Source organism: Phaenicophaeus curvirostris, chromosome 21 (genome assembly GCF_032191515.1).
Source record: "Phaenicophaeus curvirostris isolate KB17595 chromosome 21, BPBGC_Pcur_1.0, whole genome shotgun sequence".
NCBI lineage: Eukaryota > Metazoa > Chordata > Aves > Cuculiformes > Cuculidae > Phaenicophaeus > Phaenicophaeus curvirostris.
The window spans coordinates 11,387,537-11,409,852 of record NC_091412.1 but is presented as its reverse complement, the minus strand read 5'-3'; the positions used below and the strand labels follow the sequence as shown (position 1 = coordinate 11,409,852).

The window sequence follows — 22,316 nt, the reverse complement described above, 5'->3', positions numbered from 1 at the left end:
TAGGGAAGGTAAGAAAAGGTAAAAAAAATCTCACACATGAAAGGGAGGGCTTGCTCCTGCCTTCCTGCTCATGCTCTGCAGACCATAGCCAAGCCCAAAAGAACAGTTTCACCTTGAAAACTGACTGCATAAAATTGTCACCTCGTTCCACAGACCTGCTCCTGGGAGATTGCTGCTGACTTTCTCAAACAAGCTTATGTTGGCTTTTGATTTCCACTGAACTCTGGCGCTGCGGGAGAGAACCGGGTTCTCTCCTTTGCACCAGCAGCACCACTAAGCTGTAATCACTCACACCTGTACAAACCTCCAGGCACCAAGGTCTACGCACAGGCTTCTCGTGTCCCTGCTCAGAACCTCAGCCAGGCCGAGCTGCAGCTACCTTGGAAATAACTGTTCTGCCAAAACCCTCAGTACTCCACACCATCCTCCCCACAGCAACAGGTAAAAATCCAGGCTGCACACAGCAGCTTCTCTGCCCCAGGCTCACTTCAGCAGCATCGCGCTAAGATGCAAAGCTTTCTCCTGCAGGCTGCAATTTAGGACAGCTTTGCTAATTTTTAAGACTTTCTTGAGCTTCTGGGAAGCAATCGTTCCCTTGGCAGCCTAAAAGGTGCTGCTGCCTGCAGTCATCATTCTTTGTGACTGTAAAGACAACTTCCTGTAAGAGATTGGCCTGGATAGTGTGATGAGCACACAGCTGGTGCAGCTATAAAACAGCAGTCTTGGAGATGCTGGATGACCCCGAGGACCCTCCACCAGCCAGCAGAAGCAGGTTGTGTTGAGCTAACACAAGCAAACACATAACCCAAGGCTCAATTTCTCTCCCGCTGTTAAGCCACAAGCCCTCAGGAGAAATGCTGATGCCTCAGTGCCTAAACCTGAAACTCTATAGGGAAGCAGGACTTGTTTCAAAGCCCCAGAAGCAACAGTTAAAGCAGAAAATATCATGAAGGAAAACTCAAAACATGCCCTTTTAGTCCATCACTACCAGCAAGGGAACAGACTCCTTTTTTCCAACTCTAGAAAGAGCCCTGTGTTTTCCTCCATGGAGAAGGCCACACACAAACCCAGAGCTGTGTCACCACGTGCACTGTGCAACCCAAGTGTTGCACCAACAAGTCAAGGGACAGGTGGGAAGGGGAACCAGAAGGTGCCCAATTTCATTTCAAGCTTTGCAGAACACAGATTATCTGTGTCCAGACCTTAAAGACACAAAACTCTTACAAGCAGCCATCCAGAGACCAGCTTTCCTCAGCTACAGCAACAGATGACAGTGCGATGTGGAGGAGATAACGCAGCGACACGGAGGAAGTGCATTTTCTGAAGGACCATGCAATGAGGACACCACGCATGAGCACATTGATAAACAGCTCATCCCCCATTCCTTAATTTCTTTCCCCTCCCTGTTTAGGATTCTTTGCAGGCACTCAGTATGATCTGTTTTCCGAGACCTCTTTTCAGAGCCTGTGTGTGAGCATTCAGACAGCGACGAAGAGAACAGGCGATTTGTTTCTGTGTTTGAGAGGTGTTGAGCAAAGTAAGGAAGAAACCCCAACTCACCACAGCTGGTCCATCCACATATCCCCTTGCTGCTCTGTAAGGGCAGATACCTTACTGGATAACTTACCCTCTTCGCAGTTGCTCCCTGTGAAGCCAGGACAGCACCTCCACTCCAGCGTGGTCACGGTTCGGTAGGACATTTTGTACGTGGGCCTGATGAGAGTCCTGTAACTAACACAAAGAAGAAGTCAGCAGAACATACTTACCTGGCTATCAATTCACAGCACATCTTCCTGCCAGAATAATCACCAGAGCACACAGCCACACCCCCAGCTGCACAGACAGGAGACAAAACTACAGAGCAAGGGCTTACCACAGCCTAGACCTGATTTGGCCAACCTCATTGTCCTCCTTATGCTCTCAGACTCTGCTGGCTCTTCCCCACAGCTCTCCCCCAATAACACCAGTGTGCGCCGTGGGGGTCTCATCACTACCAAGTCATTGCCAGTAAAGATGATGACTCTCGCTTCCCTCCATCCACCTCCACATGGACTTACTGAAGAGGCTGGTATTAGCCTTTCCTCACTCAGTACTAACAGAGTTTCCGAAACATTACTCAGGCAGAAACTACATAAATTTCCCTGGGGCCTTCCCTTCTCCCAGCCCCACCGCTCCAGTCTGGGCCTATTGACAGAGCAGCACAACAGAGATCACATCAAACGCTACAGAGAGCTGCACGGAGCCTTTGTTCCAGCTAGCTGACCCAAGCCTCAATTTCTTCCATGTGAAATAGCATTACACTCTCCCTCCCCATGGCTGAAGTTACGCAAGGACACGTTTGTCACCTGTGTCCAGCACAGCACCCCCTGGGTCCCAGTTCAAGTGCAGGCACTGCCATGTCCCACTGGAAACCAGAGGGCTGCCTGCAGCCACGAGCAGACCTGGGCAAGGCACAGAGATTCCAAAGTCAACACAGAACAGACAACGGCATAAATGCCAGCTCTTCTCCGACAACAGCCATCCAGAGCTAGCAAACCAGCCTTTTCCCAGCACACAGCCAGACAGGTCACTGCTGCTATTCATGAAGCTAAAAGCAAACACAGAAGCCGTGCTCTACAAGCTCCCCTTGACTTTCCTCCCCTCACTTAACAGCCAAAGGAACTTGGCACGTGCAGGAGAGGCTGCAGCTTTGGGATTACAGTGTTGCAGGCTGCAGCTTCATGCTTCGCTCTCAAGGCCAGGCAGACCCAAGTCCAGAGCACCCAGGTCTCCTCTGGGGAGCGAGTCTCCCCCAGCAGTGCCGAGAGCTGCCAGGAGACGGAGCGCTGCCCCAGCCTGCAGCGCAGCCTGGGCACAAGGCCAAAAACAGAGCTAGAAATTCTGTGATTCCGATTCAAACCCTCTCTGAGGCGTAACAGGAACAGGGGTACATCCAGCAGAGCACAGCATTAACACCAGTACAGCGACTCTGAAGAGCAGCGACGGAGGCTTGCCGGGAGAGGCTGCCCACGTCTGGCTTGGGAAGGAGGCAGCAGCTCAGTCGAGGTTAACGCAGTCTCTGGGAAACTAAATTTCTCAGCAAGCTGTTGCTGCCTATTGATACCAGCTCTCAAACACAGAAACCAGCTTCTCATATGGCCGCCAGAGAGGAGGCCCCCACGAGCTTCCTCCCAAGCAAGCGGCCACCGGCACTCAGAAGAGCAGCGCTGTCTCCCAAGAACATCACATCCTCACCCTTCCAGCTGCCAGAAAGCACACCAGTTACTGCTAGTGCCAACAACGGGGCTCCAGGCACCTAACACATCTGAGCAAAGCCAGTATGTCCCACCCAGGTCTTTGCACTTCTGCATCCACGGGTACTCAGGAGTTTGCAGTCAGGAATGAGCGTGAGGACTTGACACCACGTTGAGGTACGTAGAACTTCAGTGCTTTCTCTCAGCAAGACTCACGTCACAAAGACATTAAGTGCCTTGCTGAGGGTCTTTCCAAACAACTCTGGCAAAGCTCAGGAATGGAGCTCAAGTCTCCTGACTCCCAATTCTGGCGCTGGACTCGAGACATCTTTCCACACACAAGCCCTGAACCATCAGTCAGAAGTTCATGACTTTGTCACTAACACCACAGCTGGATTTGACCTTGAGATGAAAGTCTCCAGCCCCATTACCAGTGTCCGGAGCCAGCCAGTCTCCAACCACACCGTGATTTTAAGACCATGTTTCTGCCAACACCAAGATGTTAAAGCTCTCTCAAACTTCATTATGAAGTGTGGAGAGTGGCTTGAGCCAGACTGGAATCTTGGCAGCAGTTCTGTCTCGGGGAAGTAGCTACAGTTTAATCCTCAAATGAGCAAGGACTTCTCAGGGCACGACAAACGTGGAGCTCAGCTGTCACAGCCTACCACCCACCCTGAATTTCTTGGAGGAGCCCCGACGTCTGCAGCTCTGTTCAGCTTTGTGCAGGCATGCGAAGCGGCCCCATCTTGCAAGCTCCAATTTACTCTGAAGTTTCTCCACTCTTCCTTTTTCCTCAGCCATGTGACATGGCACCAGGGTCTGTCATTACATACATCATCATCACATCACACAGGTTTCTGACTGCTATCCCGGGAGGAGAGTAGAGAAAACTCCTCTTACAAAGCAACACCACTGTCTGATACCTGAAGTGTTGCAAAGGAAGAGGAGGAAAAAACATGGGAAAATGGGAGTAAAAGATACATTAAAGATCAGAAGCCTCATAATGAAAATGTGTGGAAAACAGGCAGAGAAAAGGATGGGACACAGAATAGGAAAGCCTTTCCCTTGGACGGCACCCAAGCCACAAACACTGGCATAAAATCTACAAAAGCACAAGAGAAAAGGGTAGGACGAGCCATACCTGCACCTCTGTTCCACTCCCCAGAGAGCCAGAGAAGGTGCTCAGCATGCATGGCTCCCCCATCACTTTACAGAGAAGCAAACTACCAGGACCTGCCACTCCGCTGCAAGAGATTGGTGTCATTTCCCAAAGCATTCGCCAAGGCTCACAGCAAGGTCCCAGGAGTGAGGCAACACTGGGGGAGCAACCCAGAAAACTCCACTGGTGGCTGTTGCTTTGACTGGATCAGATCCAACACCTGACTGTCCTTGGAGACCACCAGACCAGCACTGGACAAGCTGCAGAGCTCATCTGCATGCAATCAGCATTTGGGAAACAGTTTCTTCCTTGTGTCTAAGTGACTGCCTGGAACGCAGTAATGGGGAGGGAGCATGAGATGAGCAATTAACTGATATGGGGGTGTGAAGCTGGAAATACTGGAGAGGTCAGGACACACCGAGGGATGGTGGCCAACAAATCTCACGCCTCAGTACACACACTGATATGTTCCCCTCAGTCTCAAGGAAGTGTCACTGAACACAACAGCCAGACGAGACAAGAAAGGAAAAAAGCAGCACATTCTTGGATCAGAGCCTCCAAACTCAGGTCAAAGAGAAAGGCGCGATCCCTGCCGTGACCCAAGCAGGACAGCCTGTCACACACAGGAAATGCCTTCCCCCTTTATAGATTTCCCCTACCCTTTGACACTTACAAACAAAGCTGTTTGTACACCAAGACCACATGAGATGGAAGGTGTAAAACTCATTTCCACATCACAAAAGACTGTGTGATTCGTTCAGCTATTGCAGTTGATGCCCGAGAAGACCCCAGCGACCTTCAGAGGCTTCTATTTGTGTTTATTCAAGCTCCAGGTTGAAAGTTTCAACATCACTTAATGGTGGGTTCCAGGATAACAAAAGGAGTGAACTTGCCTTTTTGACTGGCAAAGAATCTGGAAAACAAGGAATCTAAGCTTTGTGTCACTTACTGCTCGCACAGCAGGTCCAACCCTGTACACGTAGCTGGCGTATTGTCCTTCAAACAAGGACAAACCACCTCATTTGTTACAAGTGCTACTTCAGCACTAAATAAAAGAAATCAGAACAAAGCTTGTGCAAGTTCCTCTGAGTTTTGGTGCCCATGGTCTGATTTACAGACACCAAAAAATCAAAATACCCCACAGAAAAACATCCAAGTGTGCTGAAGTCAGATCTCAAGTACATCAGGATAAGTAACTGAATCTTCAAGTGCTTGGCTGCCCTGGAAAGCCAAAAAGGTTTGAAAGAGCTGGGCAAGTAATGACATAGAAAAGAACACCCTATGGGTGTACCCAGAGTTCACATCTTTTCTACCAAGAAGCTATCAAGAAGACATTTGGTTCCCAGCCCCACTATCCACACAGACCATAACTATCCTGTAACACACAGGCTGCAAGAACTCCACCTCTGCCCGGCCAGGCACACAGATCCCCTTCTGAAAGCACAGCCACCCCCACTGCTCCCAAACCTGAGAAGGCGCCTTTCTGCTGCAGCTCTGATCCCTCATACACCCAGAGCCTCCAGCCAGCCCCTTGGCAGAGCACTGTTCATCCTACATTTACATCCCATGTGTGCATGGGAGGGCAGGCAGCTTTTTCAAAGCATATAAAACTCTACATCTTGGAGAGAGATAAGGGAAGTAAACACATAAAAGAGATCACATGTAACAAGACTTCAAGTGGCAATCCTAATGCACTGGAATTAACTCTGGATTTATTATGCAATTGTCTGGAAAGAAAGTGAGCAGGATTTCCCTGTGGTATTGCTGCTGAACCTGAGCAGAACCATCAGCTACAGGGCAGCCTCTTGGGTGACAGATCCCAAAACTCCTACTGACCCTGGAATGACAGAGTCTTCAAAAGCAGAGAAGACCAAAAGGGATGAGCCGGCAAAATTCCTTCTTTGTTATTCTGTAAACCAGCTCGTAAAAAAAATCATCCCTTAGGGAGCACAAATGTGCTCAGTTTAAATGAAAATAACAAAAAAGAAAACCCAGCACTGGAAAACACCAAACAGCAAGAATGATCCATGCAAGACCTGTGGCCTGCTTGCCAAAATGCCATCAAGAGCACAAAGCTTATCTGTCTGATAAGCCAGACAGGCCAGAACACTGAAAGGTGAAAAGGACAGTGACCAGCAGCTGGAAAGGGCATCACAGCCAGATCTGCTGTGTTGCAAGAATGCTCTCCTTCTGTCTCTCCCACCTTTGAGTCACGTTTGAAGCTGACAGATGAGTAACTTCATATCCAGGGTTTCACTGGCTCTTGCTGAAGTGCGGAGTTTACTTATTTCCTTGGAAACGTGCCATTCATTTTTCTTGCGTCTCCTCCCATTTGTGAGGGGAACAGAGTATTGATGCCCTTCTCCCATCTCTTCTGGTAGGTTTCTTCATGTTGACCATCTTCCCAAAAATGCAGCTCCTGTCAGCTGAGCTTTCACTAGCCGAGATCTTCAATATCAACAATCCCAGCTTCTTTCCATGATATTCTCACATAGAATGAAAAATTGAGAACTCTGCTGCCATTCTGTATTGTCTCCAAACAATTGAACTCGTCAGGCAAATGAACCAAGCTAGATTTGAAACTGAAAATGTTCCATGAACAACGTCCCAACAGCACACACCGCTCCTAAAGTCTCTGGGTTAACAATATGAGAATCCATCTAGAGGAGTAGCCACAGGAGCCCACAAAAAGGATTTTTAGTAGTAACCTGATCAATTGTTTGGTACTTACAGAACTACAGTTACATTAACAAGGAAAAATAAGCAAGATTTTTGGCAAGTCTAGGAGACAAGGTGAAAGCTCACAAGTTTCTAATGACAATTATGTGCATAAAAAGTCTGGGAAATTAAAAAGCTTAAGCAGAAGTTTGGCTATGACAGTGTAAAATATTAAGTGTTTCAACCACAGCCTTGCATAAAACAAGACCAAAGAGACACCAAAGCAGATATATTACAAGGGAAAAAACTTAGACTGACCCACTGGCCAAGTAGAAACTGGAGAACCAACTGTGGTAACTGCACATGGAAAATGTGAATTCCAGATGAAGAGTCGCAAGAACAGATTGGGAAGATGGAGCTCAGAGTATTTATGGGAATAGCTCAACCTCATTCTGGGCAGGTGATCACCTACAAGAGGACCTCGGTGCTCTGGGGGTGAATGGGTAACAATAGCAACAGCTTTGTGAGCTAAATTATGGGCTTGGCAGCATGCGAAATGGTTCTAGGAGCTAGGTGTAAATTCAGAGAACAATGGCTTTCTCACCAACTCCGAGATGGGTGGGTAACACCATTCTGCTCCAAGAATGGCTTTCAGGGAAGCAGCAGCTCAACAATACAAAGAGACTTTGTACTGAAAGATGGTAGTTGGGGACAGCCACTTCACACATGGGGTTTGTTTTTCTGAAACTTGGATCCCAAGATCATAAAAGATTGAAAGGCAAAAAGGCTAACAGCAGACCTGGGGCAAGTTCTTGACAAGTCACTGTCTCCCAGCTTTGTTTCTCATCTAGGGAGAGGGGAGATCGTGGTGTCATGCACGTCAAGGATATTGAGATGCCAAAGTAAGAAATGCTGTGAGAAAATTCCACTCTGGAGGTACAGGGCACATGACCTTTGGCCACCACCAGCTGCAAGGAATGCGATTAGAGCAACATCACTCTCAAACCCCCAAGTATGGAGACCTGATACCAACAAGAGCCACAGTGCCAGCGGCCCAGCATCCCTGCCAACCCTGTTCAGTCACTCTGCACCCTGGTGGATTTCATATTTATTTAGCTTCACACCTGACTGGCTGCAGCCTCCTGTGCTGAAAAGGACAAACCAAGCTAAACAGCTTCACACAGCTTGTCCCCAATACCACACTTACCTTCACGTGCAATTACTCTGCTCCAACACCAGTGCGTTCTCCAGTTACGCCACCACAAAGCAGGTTATCACATCTAGCCCATTGAGCTCAACCCTCTAAGCAGTTCTTAAAAGCCAATCAATTTAATGAGAAGCGCAGGAAAGTTCAGGCAATATGAGACATGATTTTTACCTCACTAAGTTGGCACAAGGTCCCGGCCACCGGCAGCTCTGATAAACTCGCTGGATCACCGTTTCTGACCCATTCTGCACTTGGCAAGAAACTGTCCGTGTAACTGTGTAGTGACACCAATGCCTGCAGAGAGAAGGGACACCGTTAGCCCAGTCACAGCAACCTGAACCAGCCCAGACCCGACTGCAGCAAACCCAGACCAAGAGTCTGGGGTGGGATCGGTTCTGCTGCCAGCCATAGCCAGCCTGACTTGGAGTCATTTCTCACCCCACCCACTCTTCCCAATGGCTACGGAAAGATCCCCGGCTTCTGCCAACCTGAACCGCAAGAGATCCAGCAATGCCTCTCCCTTGGTCCTCAGCAGCCAGAGTTTTATAGAACACAATGTAGTTCTGTTATCAGAAACAATAGGACTATAGTATAAATAAACAGTGTTCCAAGTCTGCCGACAGTCAATTCCCATTGTGCTGGTCTGAACTTCATCCTGCTCGTTAGGGTACCGTTCCCCTGCCTCCTGCCATTCTAAACAGGACCGGAGTTGGAAAAATGCTTTTTGGTGTGGTGGAGCTCATTGTCAGCAGGGCTTAAACAAGCTGGGTGCAAACAAGCTGTATGACCATCCTGGTGAGGTTAACCATCTGAAAGTGAGCAAGAAAAGACGCAGGGGAGAAAGGGAGCAGCTTTTGTGCAGTCTCACAGTGTCAGCCCAGGGAATCTGTACCCACAGAACCTTTCCACCTGCCCTGTGCTTAGGTTCCAGTGCTACTTTCATTTCCCCATTGCGAGCATTGTCCATATTCACAAACACTGCTTCACAGTTCTGAATTTGTGCCTCAGCACAGCTACCAGGTTGGAGCATCGCTTTCCTACTGACTGCGGATCAGACCTGGGGTCACTAACACTAAGAGGAGACACCACCACATGCTCCAAAACATAAAGTGCTTGTGTAAGCATTCCCTGCACAGGCAGAAGAGCCCTGCTCCTCATCCATCTTAAAGTAAAAGGCCCCAGTACCCCTTCTTCTCCAAGCATCACAGTGGCTCCCTAGCCTCACATACCAAAAATCAAACTGCTTGCATGATGGAAACAGCCACTCTCATATCCTCGCCTCCTTCCCTAACCCACTTTCCCCATGGCAGTTTAATTTTTCCAGTGTTCACCATTCACAGCATTTGTTGCATTTTGTGTCCTTGTTGGATCCCCCTCCCATCCCTGCAGGAGGCTCCCCGCTCTCTGGGTAACTCTCTCTCATGAATAGGAGGCACACATGCCAGCGGCCGAGCCAAGCGCTGCAGACCACAACGGGCCAGCTGGGGCCTGCAGGCTGCTCGCCAGCAGCCGGACGGGTGAGCTGGGGCACCCGGAGAAAGGGAGGGCTCTGCCCAGAGCCACCAGGCCCCTCAGCTGCCTTCCCTGCAGACAATATTCACTGCAAACACCTACATCACAGAACCAGAGTGCAAAGAGAAGATTAACGAAGCTCCGATGACATGAGGACAGCAGATACTTGAACAGGCTCAACACAACTTCTGTGGAAAGGTTAGAGAGCAAAACCAGGAGAAACAGTCAGAAGCTAAGGACTGGAAATGCAATAACTCAAACTAAAGTAGTCTTTAATTTCGAGTGCGCACATGGTCCCTGCGGCCATTTCACCTCCCTGGGCCTTTGTCACGGGGTTTGTTTTTCCTTGCCTGCAGCCCTCACCTGGGTTTGCCAGGCTGAACAGGACTGAGCCCACAGCAACGTAACCGATCCTTGCTCAAATGCCAGGACACCTTCCACCCTCCTCAGCAGGGCCACCGCGAGCACAGCGACACGGCTAACACCACAACGCTTATCACCTCAGCATTCAGTCCTCTCCAAAGCAGAAACTCCACAGTGTGGATCAGGGCTTGGGGGGGGAAGAAGCAACCAACAAGAGCAGTCAGCTCCTCGAAATGCTCAGATAACCCTGCAGGAACAGAGATTATTCCAACTTCTCTCTTTACCAACAGAAGGAAGAGTTTGGTTACAAATGTCCCCCCAGGAGCAAGAGGTACATTCCTACTGGCAAAACAGACTCCTGCCTCCTCATAAACAGCACAATTTTCCTACAAATGCAGCTTTTATGTGTTTGTGTTCCACTGTGGGATAGAAGCAGGCGAGACAGACAGGAACATCATTGATCATGAGATGCATTAAGATATGATGCTTGGGACCCACTGTAGATACTACAGCACAGCAGCTATGACAGAGACAGACAAAACCACCCCAAGATTTCTCTCTGCAAGCCAAAAGTCAGCAAGAGCAGCCTCCAGAACACAAGCAGGCTACAGAGAGAGTGACGAAAGGTCCCATCGTGGCTTACAGAGATTATAAATGACCCTTTATATTATATACAGATGCTAGCAAGAAAGGTTTAGGACTTTCACTGGCACGCATCGACAGTGGCAGAGAATACATTGCTGCTTATTCAAAAAAAATATTCCAACCAAGCAAACCAAACAATCCAATCAGCAGCTCCTTTCCAGCTGGGTCTGTCAGATCTCACGCATGCTCTTTACCAGCATATTTTGCACAATGTCTGCCCCACAGCACCTCAAGAAATTGGTCTTCCACTGCTTTACTGAGAGCAATAACTCTCACTTGGTCCATTTTCCCCCAGCTGTACCCAAAGATACACCCTCCTCTCACACCCTATTTAATCCCTGGAAGACATTCACGGACAACTGAGGATCTGCTGACCATGGTCTGCAAGCTACTGATTTAGACAGCTTCAGTGCAGGGCTATAGACGATGATCTCCTGCTTTGATCACAGCTAACAACACATCATGTCTTGATGCCAGCACGTATCCAACCACATTTACTGTCAGGGTGTCAGTCTGGAACAACCATAGTAGAGCAACACACTCAATAGTTCGCTTCCATCAGAGATATGCTTAAAACTACTGGGTTGAGCTCCAACAGATCCCTCCCTCAGCAAATGCTCTCTGCTAACTCAGCAGGAGCAGCAGTCCCTGACTTCAGGCACCTGGCCATTGGAGACAAGAAAACCTAACTTTCCAGGGTGCGCATGGAGCAGGCTCCACCCATTCACCCCTGGGAACGCTTGGGAAGACTCACACCACAACACACTTACAAAAGCATCCCCCAAAGTCACATCTGCTCCTTTCCTGGTCCAAACCGCTGGCTTTTATCCAAGCTTCTCAGACTTCTGGGGGTCCCTGGAAGGCCTTCTAGGGGGGTTGCAAGAGAAAAGCCAGCTGGTTGTTTGTAGGCTTCATTTCACTGGCCAAGTGATCACAAATTGAACTGTGTCAAAAACCACTGGGCTGAACCGATTTGGACTCAGCAAGAAGCCTGTTTAATCAGGAATGTGCGACCTGAAGAGGAAAGCAACTACATTCTTGCCTAATCACTTCTTTCCGTGGGAGGACAGCTCAGCTCCACACAAACTGACTGGCTGCCATGCCCTGCTACGGACAGACCTACAGCAGGCAGCACCTACCGCACACAGGACTCCCTGGAGCGAGGGACACCTCTTCCGATATCCATGGCCTTACAGCACCCCATGCTCCTACCAGCACGGAACACTGTGCTTTAGCAGAGACAATCCAGCAAGTTCAGCTCTAAACAAGGCCATTTCTGCTGTTGCAGAGGTCAGTAAAATGGAGATTCACTGTGGTTTTAGAACTGCCAATGAAAGCATGTGCCAAACAGTGGCTTCAAACACCAAGATTTAACTGACCAAGAAAGAAGCAATCAAAGTCTTTTTGGGAAGGGGGAGGCATGGGAAAACACCAACTTCATATACCAGATTGTTTCATCAGCACCCAATGCACGTGTCTGCAGATGACCAGACCCTCCTCACTCCCAGTGAACGTTACAGAAGGCTCTCGGCAAGGTTGGTGTTTCTGCCGCTTGTGATTTGCCCTAAAGCTTTGTGCTGTGTAAACAACTGCACCGAATTATCCTTTTGTTTCCCTAAGGATAAGGCACTGTGTGTTATACTTAGAAGAGATCAACATTTAGGGCACAGAAAACAGTAGGAGTGTTTTGATAGCTACATAGATTTCCCCAGGTTTCCTCGTAACGTTTTTCACTGGAGCTCTCAATTTCCCAGCAATCCTAGAGAGGAATTCAATAAAATCCAGAGGTCATCGACTTTCACTGGGGAAAAGTTGCCGTTGTGACTCAATGCAAGCAAACTGTGCTCTTTTCTCTGTGTAAATAGCACAGCATCCCGCTTGCTCTGCCAGAGCAGCAATCCATATGCTGTGTGCCGGAGCCCATTGTTAGGAGGGGTTCGTTATTTATAGGCTCCACAGAGGCCAGGAGCAAAGTTGCCCTCTCTGTGCCAAGAAATCCAAATCCAAAGACTGCCAGGCTCTCTGGGGCAGCTCTTCTTGAGACAGCCACTTCTACATAACTGCATTATACCCATCTTATTCCCAAATACGCACCTCCCTGAATATGCTTTGCCTCTCACTAGGATCAAGTTTACCAGCTAGTTCAGGTGGCTGTGACAAGATGACTGCTGTGACCTGGCTAAAAAGGGAACAATTCCATCACACTACCAACAAGCTCAGAAACCAAGCTGGGCTTAATTTTCTCCTGTTCTTGACCATGTTCGTGCCCTCCCCAGGTAACGAGGTTTTAGGACCCAAGACTGTCATTCAATTGTGAGCCTCAATCTCCACAACACTGGAACGTTCAGAGTTGATGGATTGATTCAGGTCTGGAGATCACTGGACCCTTGCTTAGGAATCCAGGAAAGCCCACCTGGCAGGGGCGAGGGGGTGGCTTCGCACAAGCTTATGAGGGCAGGCTCAGTTCAAAGCAGTGTCTGCTTTTCCATTACGAAGTTTTAAGAGGTCTGCAAGTCAGCAGACAAATCACAGCAATCTTGTCAATATTGATGTTCCACACGTGCCTTGCTCCCAACGTGCACTTCAGTCACTAACAGAGGTTACCCTGACTCCAGTGAAAAAGGGAGAAAAACCCTTTGTAACAACCCATTCATTCTGGGAAGCGAATAGAACTGGAAGGCTGCAGGTGTTTCTGAAGCCAGACAGCAGCAGCCATGGAAGCAGCAAAGAGCCAGAGGCACGGACAGGAATAAGACAAGTTCCAGGTCTCCCGCTCAGCTATGCTGATCAGACAGAGACTGGAGGGAACTGCAGTCTTTCTGCACACACCACAACAACTCCTGAAAAAGTGATAAAAATAAGGTCTGGCCAGCTGAGCAAGATGAGAAAATTCATCCTGGTGCCTCTCAACAGCATAGACCTTACCCAAGGCAGTGTATTCTGTTCTCAGTGCACTTCAAACACTCCTTGCTAGTACGAGTCTTCAGTTTTCCCACACAAAGTAGATTATCAGAGACTGCTGGAGGGAGTTTAGTCCTAAAGGAATCTTTACCTTCTGAGGAAAACTCAGTTCAGTCTGCACAACAGCTTTAACCTTTAGCAAGCTCTGCAGCCAAGCATATTTAACTGTGCTCTCCTTGCTTTTGTTGTGCGCATGGTTGACCTTCCAAGCAGCATTACCTCAAGGGCTGAACTCACTTTGGTTTAGAGGAAACTGCACAGAGCTGTGCTTTATCCTTCTGCAGCCACTGAAGTTCCAGGGGTAAGGGAAAAAAAAATAGTCCCTACTGGAATTATTAAAAGCCTAGACGCAGAATATCCAAATAGTATGGAGCCACTGGGGCAGCTCTTTTGCAGAGACAAAAAGGGAATCCAGCTCCCCAGAGCAACATTCGGGTTCCTCAGCCATGAGACCATTCCTTTTCTCTTCCAGTCTCCCACCTCATTCACACATCACCTTCCAGCTGCTGGAGCTAACAAAGGAAGGACTCTGACAATGATGGCACTCATGGAATACACACCCTGGATTCATATGTACTAACTCACTCACCTGGGACATCAGCACTAATATAAAAGCAGGTTATAAGAGGTAGATGAGGACTTAAAAGGTTGAGCAGGCAGGTAGGATGGGAAATAAGCTAATCCTGTTCAGTCCATGCACCTCTCTGCCTGTGTTCTATGTTTATGCATGCAAGGGGAAAGAGGCAAGAGGGCTCAAGGAGGATTTCTCTAGCTAAAGCCCCTCTGATTTCTATCCATCACCCAGCTACTCTTAATTTGCTGGTGGAGTGCTCCAACCGAACCTAACAATAAATACAGTTGACCTCAACCATAATTACCTTCATCATGAAAAAGAAAGAAGTCAGTCCATGACTGAGTGCTCAGAAATAAGAGGGAGGTTTGCTCCTTTGAAGTGCTTTGCTTTCACAGGCATTCTTCTACACACCAAACTGTTCTGCTCCTCCCTCCCCTAAGCTTATCACCATCAGGGAGAAGTCAGTTTCCAGGGCTCACAGAGGGAGGAAAGAGGGAACGTACGAAAATATCTGTGGAATCTTTGTTAAATTAGGCTGACTTGATGGAATTTGGCATCCGATATCTATGCAGCACGGCAATCATGCTCACTTACAACCCAGGATGTCATTTTTACAACATAAAGGAATCGGAGCCATTCAAAAGAAGAACCTGAGTCTAAACATTCCTGCACAGCTGGATGGCCTGGCCGTAGACAGGACTCCTACCTTCACATTGCCAACCTATCCAGAGTACGGCTTCATTCCTAGAAGGTCTGACTTTGAAAGGAGGGATGAGTTAAGGAAAGAGACCTTGATTGTGAAAGGACAGAGATAGGATTCAGAATAGCAACTGTCTGAAATACACCCCTGTGTTCAAAGACAAATTTTGCTGCTTGTCTGTGTCCTCCGTGGGAAAGCTGGTCTAGAACAGCTGAAGTTGAGGACAGTGGCCCTGATTTTCATTAAAGTTTGAGGTTAACTTTGATCGAAGTCACTACCTCTAAATGTATGCCAACAAATTCATCCAGAATTAAACTCCAACTTGGAGCTTGCAGGAGGTGGAGTTGCAAAGGGAAGACCAGGACACTGACACACACCTGCTTGTCCTCAAAACCTTTGTGGAGAGTAAACCATTTGGAACACAAATGTAAGGAGGCAGCAACCCTCTAACAGCATCCTGTGCTATACTGTGCTGTTGCTGCAGCTACAGAGTCTCCTTCACTATCCATAACACCAGCACCCATCACTGTCTTTAACTTTCCTTGCTACATTATCTCACAACAAAACAACACTTGGCACAACTGGAGCCCCCAGAATGGACAAATGGGGCTCCTGCTGGTTTTCAGCATCTCCTTCAGGTCACATACTCAGCCCTCCACGGCCTGTACCTTCACACATCAACAGCGAACCTGCAAGGACTGAACAGAGCCCACTCCTGAGTTTATTTTGTCTCCTTAGAGCTCTGTGCAGACAACAGAGCATCTTTGTGCCTTGCATTCAGCCCTTGCTTCAGCACTTACTCAGCAACAAAAGCCACACACATGACAGGAACACAGGGACTGCGCCCAAGCAAAGCTGTTTTTCATTAGCATTATACTGGCACCAAACCCCACAAATTACAACAAGAACAAAAGGAGAGCACAGAACATATCAAAGAGAAAAAAAGAGGATGGCACAAACAAGTCATTGCTTCCTATTAATTGCATGAGGTTAACCTGCCCACAGAACAGGCAGCTTCAGGTTCTTCCTGGAGCAGAACAGCAGGGAAATCACTGTCACTGGAGAAAGGTACAACCTCATGACAGCTAAAAAGAGAAGGAAATCCCACAGACAAAACATTGCTGTTTCTCTTTGAAGGAGCCAGATTTGCTTTCTCAAGCTATTTCATCACTCAGAGCTGCGTTCTTCAGGCCTAAAAGGGCATTGCTAAGCAGATCAGAACACCAGCTTCAAATTCACAAGCATTTGGATGCAACAGGAAATACCTGTGCAGGCAGCTGGGTCAGGTAAACAGAACCCAGGACTCTTCCAGCAACATTTCTTCCATCCACCTTCCCTCCCTCCTTTCTTCCTGCAGTACTTGACAATTTTTTCCTTCAGTCTAGGTCTTCAACTTGCTCAGCAACTTGTGACCAAGTCGGTGGGCTCTGGTGTGCGAGGGGCCATGCAGCACATCCTTCTTGAGCAGTTCTCCACTGGTTGCCCATCATAGTTGGGAACCAGATTCCACGAGCCAGGGGCCTCTTTCTAGAGCACAGTCACAGTAAGCATGCAGGCTCAGCTTTATTCCACATCCCTTCTGCTCCAGGTGACTGGCACACACAGAGACAGACAACATCCTCACTGAAACTACTACAGAAACAACCTTTCCTCAAAGGCAAGAGAAACCCTACAGCTTTCTCATGTTTCCAGAGCTGGAGGAGGTGATTAGAAATAATAAGCTAGTCTAGACAAATCCATCTATTTGTATTGCTTTGAGATCAACAATTTCTCTTTCCTTTTTAATTTGCCCCTTACCACCCTCACTCAGTGAGACAACTGAACCTCAGGTACCCTCAGCCAGCGTTTGCATTAGGCTTGAGAGAAAGTGACTGCTGGTGCTACAGGAATGATTTTTGGGGAGTGCTGTACCCTACCAACACACCTGTACTCCGGGAGCAAAGCCCTTCTCTCCACAATCCCCCTACCAATACACCAGGCCATTCCAAATACTGTGTTGCATGGAGCAGGTAACACAGGCTGTCTTCTGCTTGCCCAGCTCAGAGATCGTCAAGATGAGCCACGCAAAGCCCCAGCTCAGTAAAAACAAAGCCTTGCAAAACCCCTCTGCCTGGGTACCCAAAGCGTTAATCAGTCTGAAAAACAAACCCCAAAGCCTGCGTGCTAATTTGCTTTTTAAATTGAACACTTTGTATCCCACGTCTGCCATGTCTGGCACAAGGCTGTCCTGGGCGTCACCACAATAAAAAATAATGTGGAAAAATAATCCTATTGTTCCAGTCACACCCATGGGAGTTTCATGTGTAGGGAAGCAGGAACATCAGAACTGCGATCTGTTGTGCGATCGGAGAGCAGAGTTTGCCCTTTACAGCAGTCAGTTTTGGCTCAAGTGCACACTGGGAGAGAGATCGGAGACCGTGAGCTAAGGATGTCTCAATAGCTTTAAGGTTAAATTCCTACTCGCACGGCCTAAAACTCTCAAAACCCTTCTTCACTGCAGTAAACCAGCAATACCCTTCACAAGCACACGTCCCGCCCCTGGGTACTTAGGTGATCATATCCTTGCCTCTCTTTCAAGCCAGTCGTTCCCAGGGCCCATCCAAACACAGGAACGAATTGCCCTAAAACTCTTCCCAGCTGCCAGCCACCATCCCTTCCAAAGCGTGTTCTCTGCGCAAGGTGGAAGCCTCATTCGCAGCGCTGTGTGAATGTAACACAGCCTGGATGTCACAGTTAGAGATGCCCAACAGCCTGCTGGGCCAGCAGCCTCCTCCCCTCTCTCCAGTCTCCCTTGCTTCCACTGCCACCTGCATCAGCCCAGCACCATAAGTAGTAATGGGGTGGCCTTTGCTGTCCATCAGCTCTCCTTCTCGCAGCGGTCCCAAACCCTTGCTAGCAAACATGTAATGCTTGGCGAGTTTTAAGCTCACCTTTAATCAGCTGGTACGTGATTCAATCGCACAGTGCCTGCCACGCTGCAGGGCTCACCTGCAGACAGACCATACACAGACATCTAGAAACAACATACTCCAACTACCCACTTCCAGTTTAAAAGGTTCTCCTGCTTTTAACACCTCTTCCTATGGTTTCAGTGGGTTTGGAAGCCATCTCCACACCTCATTTCTGGCCAAGAACAATCACTTGTATTCTCCTCTTAAACTTTGCTGCAACCCAGTTTGTTCATTAGAAAGAAGTCTTAATAAAAAGAAAGCCCCTCCCTTGTGAACGCACACACACTGACACCTTTCCCCATTATTAAAAAATTCTTGAGCAATCTAAGAAGCTGTTTTAGTGCCTCAGTGCTCTGGAAGCCTCTATTTGGAAAGGAGATGATCTTGAGGGAGGATTTCAATATCCAGGTGGAAAATGGGTTTGATTTGGCCAAGTAATAATAGCCAAAAAAAAAAAAAAAATCTCCATAGCCTGTGCACACACAATAGATTCCTTAAGAATGATAACACTGCCTTGAAACATTCCCGAGGACACACATGGAAGAGTGGATGGGGAGAAAGCAGCACTGAGCAGGGACAGCAGGAGTCTGAAAGAGACACAGACAGGCTTTTTTTAGGGTAGTTGTTGAAGTTTAAAATCACCTGCCAACACAAAGGGCAAGGCGAGCCAGCTGCCTCTGCCAGGGCACAGGGGGAACACCACAAGAGCTTTTAGTCACCCATTTGGTCAGGATGCAAACAGACGCCCACTCGTGATCCATCCTCCTAAAAGGAAGGCTGCACAGGCATCCCTCGCCCCTCTGCTGTGAACGGGAGTGTCTGGAGTTATTGGTGGGAAGAGCCTCAGCCTGTGCACACACAGCAGCAGCGCCTGAGCCTGGATACCCCAGAGCCCAGCACAGACACATACGACTCAACAGCTTGTGGCAAACTCAAGGCAGAGCCCTTAGGACAGCTGCCCTTTTAACTTCCCTCCACGTGGGAAGTGTGCAACTGCCACCAAATGCTGGTGTGGGGTTTGGTGTTGCATTTTATGGGTGTTTTCTGGCTAGCTGGGCTTTTTGGCTCTTACTAAGACCAAAACCCAGCACAAGCACACCCACAGAGCTCCTGGAGGTGCCCTGTGGTGCAACCCTCGCCTCCATAGGCCACAGCGCTGCTCAGACACACACCAGTAACCCAGACACAGGCAGCACACAGCAACTCCCAGGCTCAGCCAGGAGACCAGCTCAAGTGCCTGTTACAAACCAGTCTGGTTTCTGGTGACATTCTCCTCAAGAAAAGTTGTGATTATTTCCCATCACTTCCACATTCCCAACTCCTCTCTCTCTTCCCATCCAGTGCAAACAGACACAGCTTCAGCCTCACCTTCCCAAAGCTCACACAGTAACTCCTCCACAAGGCACCTGGGAGATGAAAGTTTACTTTCAGCAAAATTCTACAGTCATTTGTAGAAGCTGCTTTGAAAATCTCCTCATTCAGAAGCCAACAACCACTTGGCAGGGCCTGACAGACATAATTAGAGAGTGCAATTGTTTCAAAGGACATTTCCCAAGAAAATGAATATGTTGCTACAATCCTTGCAATAAATTTCCAGCAGGTTTGGTTGCAGAGGTCTTGAAAGGGTTTGTGCAGACTTTTAATTATGCTATCAGGACTCAAGTATTTTTCTGGTGCTTGGCAAAACGGGATCTTATTATTTCTGCTTGCAACGCACACTCATTCAGAGCTTATCCACAGGCCGACAGCCTATGAACTCCTACAGCTTCGCACTCCAAAATCTTTGTATCATTTGTGATCTGCATTAGTGACTTCCAGTAACAGTGGCCCAGGAGACAGCATTTTACTGTGCGATGGTTTAAACCATTTGGCTCGGTGCTGTATCCTGAAATACACTGCAGGGAGACAATATATTTTGCTGCAGGTTATGCTGATTTACAGCAGCATTAAGCCAAGCGCTGTAACATCCTACTGAGCCAATTTGCCTTTCTGCTTTCTACTGTACATCAGACGCTGCACGGGAACGAAAGAAGCGTGCAGCACCGCAGCCCAAAGGCTGGCACCATTCGGTAGCACCAGCAGCTGCAGGTGTTTCTGCTTCTACAGCCACATTACATCCCAAGGCTCCCAAACCTTTCCAGAAGGGGAGAAGGAAAGTAGCGCAGCCTGTGCCATCATCCAGCTTTCTGTTCAGCCCAGCCAGCCCTACTCAGCACGTCCCTCTCTCAGCTCGCCCTCAAAACAAAACCCTCCTCAGCAAAGGTCAGGCAGACAGGCTCCCACAAACCGATGAGGCATCCAGGCTGCAAGGTGCATTAAACAAGGAGCACAACAACCGCTATTCAGTAAGAGTGGAAGTTTATACAAGTGCCAAGTATTATCATTCATAGATCTATTGCAAACTACTGCTTATATTCATATACAGTACTTTGGATTCTGCAGCTTTCCCCCTCACTGCACCCTCACAAAACACTCCCCTGAGCCTTCCCTTACATGAAATGAAGTATTTCTATTCCCATTTTATTTAGGGGAAAGAAAAGAGTTCTCACCAGTCTCTGTTCCCAGACTTTCTGCTAGTCCATAGAACATACACCGAGCAGTTAAGGGAACCTTTTTTTCCTTGGGAAAGAGGGTGGAAAACAAAGCCTTATGAATCAGCCAGCTGATAATTAAAAGCAACTAAACCCAGATCACTAAGCTGCACATGAGAATCTGAGCTCTTCAGATGCCGAATTCCTCTGCCGACCAGAAAAGCCAGGGTCACTTGCCCAGCTGGTCACTATTGTTCTGTCCAATAAAGTTCTGGCAGGAATGCATGTTTAACAAAATACAGAGATTAGGCAGAGCAAAGAATGCAGCTCCCCCCGCAGTGTTTAGGTTAGCAGGGTTTGCCACGGTGAAATACTGAGGCTTAAGCATATCGGATTTTCTCTGTCCTGTGCTGCTAGTGCAAATGACAGACACAAGCTGACAGCTCAGCTCTCAGGATCGCTGCCATTTTAGCTTTAAGTTCATTAAAAGCAGCACTAAAAGCTCACCTCAAAGCTGCAACAATCATTAATTAAATCAGTGCTTCCTTGGGGATGTACAGTACCAAATGGGAAAGGCCCCTGCACCTCCCACACACCAGAAACTTTTGAAGGGCAATTTAAACTGAGCCCAAGACTCCAGGGACCAGACTTGGAGAACCTTGCAGCAGGAAAGCTCATACTCAAATGCCCTAGGACAGCCCAGATTTCTAAGAAGAAAGCTAAGATCCATTGACTAAATACAGCATCAGAATGGCAATAATCTTCCTTAAATCCCACTTCGTTCCTTATCATTCAGAACCAGGATCTTAGTTTACAAGGCACACAGGACAAGTCAGATGCAAAAGATGCCCCAAGAACAGCTCACACCACTGATCTTGGAGACCTTGTAGGAGCCCAGCTTTTACCAAGGCTGACACCAGGCCAAAAGCAGCTCTGGCACCTCACAGGGCCAAGAGTTCCTCAGGTCAAAGAATGCAATTAAACAGAGGAGTATTTGAGACTCATAAAGCTATGTGCAAAGGAGATGGTCCTTGGAGGATTGTTTGTAAGAAGGTCATAAATAGCCTGGTTACACCTCAAAGCTAACAGCTGCTGTTTAGAGATATCAAGGATTCATAAGTTCCCCTGCAGGAGGTATGGTAGCTCCCTCTGTGTGAGGTGCAGTTTATAGGTAGGAAGCATCCCAGATCCTGTTACCATGGCAGTGCCTCCTCTTTCTCCCTTCACGAAAAGCTGAAAAATAACTTTGTCACAGCCACACAGCAAATCTCGAACAGGCATGTCAGAGAGAGCTGCTGACAGCCAGATCATGCAGCTTCTTCTAAGGGAGCCTCTTCTGGTCATCCTAGCACACCAACAGAAACCCTGTTTTATCACTGGTATCACTTTCACTGCCACCTGAAACAGCTCAAAATCTGCCCAGCATACAGTGATGAGACAAGCAGACAGACAGCCCACATGGAGCAGGGGTGGAGAAACCACACCAGTTCTTGCCAGATTCCTCCTTTGCTTCCCCAGAAGAAAGCCAGGAAGCCAAGCAAACCTGAGGCAGAAGGAAAAGAATTGGCATCAGATTTTTTAAGTCTTTCTCTTTCAGGAAAACATGAGCAGAATCTCCCTTGGGTTGGAACGTTAAAGTCATATCAACCCCCCTTCACACCCGCTGGAGAGCTGTTGGTAGAGCTGTCGCCCATCACTGCCTCAAATGAGGGTTTGAAAAAGCTCCTTGTGCTCTGCTGTGTTTACAGCAATAATGAGAGCCTGGAGGAAGGGGTTAGAAACATCTGAGTTTAATAAGGGCTAAGCAGCACACAGCAAAAAG

General features: G+C 48.1%; 1 protein-coding gene across 4 annotated transcripts in view; it reads right to left on the bottom strand.

The window, feature by feature from the left end:
• The window catches only part of COL26A1 (collagen type XXVI alpha 1 chain), a 114,331-nt gene that overhangs the window by 86,483 nt on the left and 5,532 nt on the right, over positions 1-22,316 (bottom strand). For 3 of the 4 annotated variants that reach the window (XM_069873817.1, XM_069873820.1, XM_069873821.1), the window contains exons 2-3: positions 8,429-8,551; positions 1,628-1,731 (exon numbers count right to left, since the gene is read on the bottom strand). In XM_069873817.1, coding sequence (XP_069729918.1) covers positions 1,628-1,731; positions 8,429-8,551 — 227 coding nt within the window. The remainder of the gene's footprint in view (positions 1-1,627; positions 1,732-8,428; positions 8,552-22,316) is intronic. The other variant, XM_069873819.1, reaches the window with a different exon arrangement.